Raw genomic sequence first — 6,826 nt, 5'->3', positions numbered from 1 at the left:
GCGTCGCAGACGTCGCCCTCCCACCGGTGCAGGAACGCGGCCTCGATGCGGTAGAAGGCCGGCATGAAGTTGAGGCGCGCCTGGCCGCCGCCGCGGCCGGCGCACGCTATGGCCACGCGGTCGTGCGCGAGCGCGGCCTGGTGATCGTCGTCGAAGGGGCCAATGTCGCGGCCCCCTCTCTTCGGGTCCATGACGTGGGCCATCCATCCCTTGCCTGGGTCGTGGTGCACCCCGAAGTACCTAAACCTCGGTGCCGGTGCCGGTGCCGATTGCGGCGTGGCGTTCCCGGGCGCGCCCTGCGCGTGCCGGGGCGGCGTGGGAGCAGGGGCGGCGACCGCGACGGCTGCGGGGTTTGTTGGCAGTGGCGTGCCACCCGTAGGCGCTCCCTGCGTCGGTGCGTGGCGCTTGGCTGGCGGAATGGCCGTCCCCATCGTCGTTGGCGGTCGTTTGCGTGGGGAAGGCGTGGCGGGGTTCGCCACCGCCAGCGCTGGCTGCGTGGGCGGCACTGGCATTCGAGGCTTCGCCGACGGGACGGCGGCGCCGACTGGACGGGTGTTCGCCGGGACGCCGGGTCTCGCTGCCTGCATACGTGGCATCGGTGAGGGAGCTGCTGGTATGGGGGCACCGCCGAGGTTACCGCGGCTCATCGGACGTGGCAGCACGGCAGCGCCCGGCGCTCCCTGCGTGTGTGGCAGTGGCATGGGAGACCCCGCGGTCGGGACCGCACGAGGGTGCGCCTGAATGCCGGGCGCTCTTGGCGCCGCCGCGGCCTGCATCTTCATCTGCGGCGTCGGGGCTGCTCTGACGGCAGTGCCGAGGTTAACGTAGGTGCTCATCACCGGCCGCGGCACGCCGGCCCCCTGCGCGCGTGGAGTTGCAGCGGGAGGCCTCGGCGTCGGGGCGCCGGCGCCGGGGTTAGAGCACGGCGTCATGCTGTCGAAGCTTGGGTGAGTGGGTGTGTGCGCAGTAGTCGGCTGCTGTGAAGATCTGGGTGGGTGCTCAGACGAGTTGGCAGAGCTGCGTTCGTCAGCTGCTGCTTAAATAGAAGCCGCAGGCCAAGCGAGAGGCCGGGTCGGTTTCGCCACGGCTGCTCCTACACAGCACGCGTCGTGGAGTCGGGGCCGGAGTCGGATTCCAGTGTGGAGTCGGATTCTCGGTCTCGGAACAGCACGGCGCGGCAGGCCGTGGAGTTTAATTACCCGGCCGGGAAAACCGCGTCTAAACCGAAGGCGTATTTCTGACCAACAAAGAAAATGGCTGGAAAGCGGGTTCTCAGTGTTTACGAAATACTTGGCAGAAGGTGGGTTTGTCGGTTTCGCAATCCAGCTTGAAGGCGGCAGTTCCAAACCTCCAACTCCAACACACTCGAATCCACCACCGCTCGCCGTCGGTAATGCCGATTCCGCGCCGCCTGCCCTGCCTTCCCGCTGTCGCCGTAGCCGCCAGACGCTCGACCGCGAGCCTCGCCGTCTCCCATGGTGGGACCGGCGGGAGGCCCTCGACGGCCATCCTGGCCGCCGCCGCGACGGCAGCCGCGGCGGCGGGCCGCGCCTCCGAGTGCCAGTCGCTCCTCCTCCGCATGTCGCGCCGCCGCGGGGCCTCCCGCCTCGACATCGTGTCCTCCCTCCTCGCCTCCTCCCCGACCCCGCAGCCGCAGGTGTTCGACCTCCTCATCCGCACCTACACCCAGTCCCGCAAACCCCGGGAGGCATTCGAGGCCTTCCGCCTCCTGCTCGACCGCCGCGTCCCCATCCCCGCCGCCGCCTCCAACGCGCTCCTGGCCGCGCTCTCCCGCGCCGGATGGCCCCACCTCACCGCGGACGCCTACCGCCTCGTCCTGTCCTCCGACTCCGAGGTAAACACCTATACGCTTAACATCATGGTCCACAGCTACTGTAAAGCCCTACAGTTCGATAAGGTTGATGCCGTAATCTCCGAGATGGAGAAGAGATGCGTGTTTCCGGATGTGGTAACCCATAATGTGATGATTGATGCTAGATTTCGTGCTGGGGATGTTGAGGCGGCGATGGCAGTGGTCGATTCGATGGTTAGTCAGGGGATAAAGCCAGGAATCTTGACGTATAATGCGGTGTTGAAGGGGTTGTGTAGGAATGGAAGGTGGGATAAAGCGAGGGAGGTGTTCAGGGCAATGGGCGAGTGTGGGGTGGCTCCCGATGTTCGGAGCTTCAACATGTTGATTGGGGGATTTTGTAGAGTTAAGGAGGCTGATGAGGCAATGAAGTTTTATAAGGAGATGCGACGTCGTGGAGTCACACCAGATATTGTGAGCTTTAGTTGCCTGATTGGGTTGTTTGCAAGGAGGGGGAAGATGGACCATGCGGCGGCCTACTTGAGGGAGATGAGAGAGTTCGGATTGATGCCTGATGGTGTGATTTACACAATGGTCATTGGTGGATATTGCAGGGCTGGGTCAATGTTGGAGGCACTGAGAGTCAGGGATGAGATGGTTGGCCGTGGATGTTTGCCAGATGTGGTAACTTACAATACCTTGCTGAATGGGCTTTGTAAAGAGCGTAGGTTGTCTGATGCAGAGGAGCTTTTGACTGAGATGAGGGAGAGAGGGGTTCCACCAGATTTATGCACCTTCACAACTTTAATTCATGGGTATTGTAGGGAGGGTAACATAGAGAAGGCATTGCAACTATTTGAAACAATGCTGCATGAGCGTTTGACGCCAGACATTGTGACATACAACACTTTGATTGATGGAATGTGCAGACAAGGTGATCTGGGCAAAGCTAATGAGCTATGGGATGATATGCATTCTCGAGAAATCTTCCCCAACCACATTACCTACAGCATCCTGATAGACAGCCACTGTGAGAAGGGACAAGTGGACGATGCATTTGGGTTTTTGGATGAAATGATAAACAAGGGGATTGTGCCAAACATCATGACCTATAATTCCATCATTAAGGGTTACTGCCGGTCTGGAAATGTACTGAAGGGGCAACAATTTTTGCAGAAGATGAGGGATGCCAAGGTGTTGCCTGATTTAATTACTTACAACACCCTAATCCATGGTTATGTTAAAGAAGAGAAGATGCATGAAGCCTTTAATTTGCTTAACATGATGGAGAATGAAAAGGTTCAACCAGACACTGTGACGTATAATATGATTATAAATGGGTTTTCTGTACATGGTAATATGCAAGAAGCTGATTGGGTTTACAAGAAAATGGGTGCTAAAGGAATTGAACCAGATAGATATACATACATGTCCATGATAAATGGTCATGTTGCAGCTGGGAACTCGAAGGAGTCATTTCAACTTCATGATGAGATGCTTCAGAAAGGGTTTGCTCCTGATGACAAATTCTGAGGGTATTATTTTCCTCCATACTGGAATCTAATTGATGCTATGGTTAATTCAACGATGAGAAAGGAAGGCAATTTGCAGTTTGTTTAGATCGTCAGGATTTTTGCTCCAACAAGTATTTATAGACTTGAAGGTGAGCATGAGAAATTCTGCAGTTCAGCATTAAAATATCGGTAAGGTTGTGCGCACTGCCCTTCTACATTGCCATAGTGAAATCAGCAATGGTATATGTTTCCTACTTTACTAACTTCGTAAGATGCAATATTGTTCTGTACAAGTATCTGTTCTTCTGAATTCTGTTAGAGAATTCTGTTTGACCGACATTCTTTTGCATTCTACTCCCTCCGTTCCAAAATAGATGACCCAACTTTGTACTAATTTTAGTAAAAAGTTAGTAAAAGGTTGAGTCATCTATTTTGGAACGGGGAGAGTATCACTCTAGGTGGTTTGTGATTTGGTATTGACCGTTGTAATTTTCTGCAGGCATCTGATTAAATTTTGGAGTGAATTCCATGGAAATTTTCATTATTGGGTGGTCCAAGGGTAGCAAAAATTTCCACACAAGTGGCCTCTCTAGATGTGCTTTCTTCACCAACGTGCAGAAATATTCTTCAAGGGCTCAGGACTCGGGAGGTGTGCTTTTGTTTTCTGAACATCGGAGGAATCTAGCATGCTCTAAATTTCTCAGGTACTTTATTTCTTACCCAGAATTCCTTTTTTAGATGAAATATTAGTGTAATGCACTAATGCCTGATATACAACTACATTTTGCAAATTGGTAATTTAGTAACATATTGCCAGGTTATTCCCTGTTTCCTGTTGCTTAGTTGACCCTATCACCTCTAATAGCCCTGCTTGAGCAGTTCAACCTACCAATCTACTCCCTATGTCCCATAATGCAAGACATTATGGGACGGAGTATATTTTAGGGCACACAAATAGCAATACAGGCAGCACTTTCTTTCTTAGCAGTCACAACTTAACACAAAAACATTGTAAAATTTAACAATTGCTCCTAAAAATATCATGAGTTAAGATCAAGTCCTCTTGATCAGATGCTGCTGAACTGAGTAAGACTGCAAACTACTTTTTTCTTCCCTTTTTTCAGGGTGAATGCAAATCACTTTTAGCATGAACTATTAACATCACACGAAACTGATCAAAAGGGAAGAACCAGGCGTCCATAAAAAGGTATCACTATCTTTTATCTGCTGCGTGTAGAATAATTCTGAAGAGAAAGCCTTATATATGAGAAACTTACACAGTTACACTTTCACTTTACTGCAGGGCAATCAAAACTGGTGTGCAAAAGAAGAAATAAAACCGACTAGAGAGTGTGAATGTGTGCCCCTTCAGCCTTTACCTCCAAACGAGCAATGGAAAAGAACTAAAAGGACAAAGAGAAAAATATTGCTCATTTGAATATCTCAAACCTCACAAGGTGGATGAGGCAGGCTTTGATGAAGTTATGGATTTTTTGTTTAAAAGGACCACCTGCCGTGTCGAATTGACGAGAAAGACCATCTTTGAAAAGAATGGACAAAAGAGACCAGCTGGGGCGTGGCGGCAGGCGCGCGAGCCGACACGTGGCACCTGCCGCCACGTCCGGAGGCGGCAGGGCCTGCCGCCACGACAGCAGGTGGCAGCGCTCGAATTACCAAATACCAGGCGAGGCCAGCTGCTGCGACGGAATTTGGATGGGCTGGTAGGCCCTGCCGCCACACCCTGTGGCGGCACGTCTCCAGCAGGAGCACTGCTTGCTCTCTGTTCTACTCGATGTTAGCAGGTGTGAAAATAGGCACATTTGACTGAGATTTAAATCAATTTGAAGGCCGATTTTAAAGATGTTGCAGTTGAAGAAAAGATAGATCAAGTTAAGATCTATCCATTTTTATGTTTTTTGCTTACATGCACGGTCGTTTTGTACTTTCTAAATGCTCCAAACCACTCCCAAAGTTATTATCAAATGCCAAATACAACAGCGAATAGAAAGTTAGAGACTAATCCTACAGTGCAAAACCACCATGGATGTGAGCAAAAGATACAAAAATGGATACATCTTATCGTGATCTATCTTTTCTTCAACTGCAATATCTTCAAAATCCGCCTTCAAATTGATTCAAATCTCAGTCAAACATGCCTATTTCACACTTGCTAACAACATTGGAAGAACACAGAGCAGAACGGGAGAGAGGAGTTGCTGCTGCTCGAGACATGCCGCCGCAGGGTGTGGCGGCAGGGCCCACCAGCCCATCCAAACTCCGTTGCAGCAGCTGGACTCGCCTGGTAGCTGGTAATTCCAGCGTTGCCGCCTGCTGTCGTGGCGGCAGGTCCGGCCGCCTCCGCGCGTGGCGGCAGGGGCCACGTATCGGCTGGTGCGCCTGCCGCCACGGCACAACTGGTCCTTTCTGTCAATTATTTTCAGAGATGGTCTTTTTCGTCAATTCAACTCGGCAGATGGTTCTTTTGGACAAAAATTCGAAGTTATGAGGACCGACTTTCTCTGCCGTGGCCGTGTTTGTATGGATTACCCATGAAGATTTAGCACTTTGGACACAAATCATTTGTCTCCACTCCACCATCTCAACAGAGAAACAGAGGTGATAAACTGATGTGCGGAGACCTGGAGCTGGAGGTGGAAGGGTGCGTACAAACGGAACAAGCTTCTTACCTGCTGAGCACAATTAGAATTGATAAAAAAAGATCGTAGTCTCAGTTTACGAAGACCCTTACATTATGTGTTTGCCAAGTTCGTATTCGTAAAATTGAAACATGTTTTTTGCATGTCCAAAGCAGCAGCGGATTTCGTGCTGTTACAAGGTTCGGTGAATTGATATCAAAGATCTCTTGTACTTGTCGCAAATGCATCATGAGAAGTGTAGCAAAATTCTCTTCTGGAATGTATGCCTCTGAAAAAACCACTCATGTTTCCTCTTTAGGTGGAGAAAACAAATCCTTAAATTGGAGACAACACTTCTTGCAATAAATAAAGAAATAGCGAGAACACTGTTTTTATAGGGCAGCAAAATCTCAGGTTGACTGCAACTCAACCAAAGCAAATAAATTCGGATTCAGCTCAAAAATAAATAAATTCGGATTGCATTTTTTTAGGGAAATAAATTCGGATTGATTGCGTGGTGCGTGCAGGCACGCAAATTGCTCACTGGACTATTTATTTTTAGACAAGCTCACTGGACTAAATGAAAACCCCCCATGGGCCCTGAAACTTCACAGCCCAGCCCGCTTAGAAAAACGCCCAACGCTGCTAGTAGTAATTTCCACCCCCCTCGAGCGGGTGAATCCCCTCCGAACCAAAAAAAATCGAAAAGGGCCGAAAGCCCGAAACCTCCCGCCCTTTCCCCATTCCCCCCACCCCCGAGCGGCGGAGCCCCCTCCCCCCTCCTCCCGCGATGCCTCCCGGCGGCGGCGCGATCCGCGTGCTGAACGTGGCGGAGAAGCCGTCGGTGGCCAAGTCCGTGGCGGAGA

The 6,826-nt window shown here is 51.3% G+C and overlaps 2 protein-coding genes across 4 annotated transcripts in view; both read left to right on the top strand.

The window, feature by feature from the left end:
* The first annotated feature begins 1,389 nt into the window (after window positions 1-1,389).
* On the top strand, window positions 1,390-5,185 carry LOC119291511 (pentatricopeptide repeat-containing protein At5g01110-like). 3 transcript variants are annotated; one of them, XM_037570279.1, is made up of 4 exons: window positions 1,390-3,473; window positions 3,824-4,028; window positions 4,449-4,531; window positions 4,628-5,185. In XM_037570279.1, the coding sequence occupies exon 1, from the start codon at window positions 1,394-1,396 to the stop codon at window positions 3,341-3,343; it is 1,950 nt and encodes a 649-aa protein (XP_037426176.1). In that variant the 5' UTR covers window positions 1,390-1,393; the 3' UTR covers window positions 3,344-3,473; window positions 3,824-4,028; window positions 4,449-4,531; window positions 4,628-5,185. The 3 variants fall into 3 exon arrangements, with proteins under 3 accessions (XP_037426176.1, XP_037426175.1, XP_037426177.1); XM_037570278.1 differs by having other exon boundaries at window positions 1,390-3,513; XM_037570280.1 differs by lacking the exon at window positions 4,449-4,531 and having other exon boundaries at window positions 1,390-3,513.
* A 1,529-nt stretch (window positions 5,186-6,714) lies between these two features.
* LOC119291510 (DNA topoisomerase 3-alpha-like) overlaps window positions 6,715-6,826 on the top strand; it is a 9,916-nt gene continuing 9,804 nt past the window's right edge. The window contains exon 1 of the mRNA XM_037570277.1: window positions 6,715-6,825. Coding sequence (XP_037426174.1) covers window positions 6,751-6,825 — 75 coding nt within the window. The 5' untranslated portion in view covers window positions 6,715-6,750. The remainder of the gene's footprint in view (window position 6,826) is intronic.

This window comes from Triticum dicoccoides, chromosome 4B, assembly GCF_002162155.2.
Source record: "Triticum dicoccoides isolate Atlit2015 ecotype Zavitan chromosome 4B, WEW_v2.0, whole genome shotgun sequence".
In the NCBI taxonomy this organism is placed as follows: domain Eukaryota; kingdom Viridiplantae; phylum Streptophyta; class Magnoliopsida; order Poales; family Poaceae; genus Triticum; species Triticum dicoccoides.
This window is presented reverse-complemented; position numbering and strand designations above follow the sequence as displayed.

What these genes read in the sequence shown, in the direction of transcription:
- LOC119291511 (XM_037570279.1), top strand. Translation starts at nt 1,394, where the DNA reads ATGCCGATTCCGCGCCGCCTGCCCTGCCTTCCCGCTGTCGCCGTAGCC.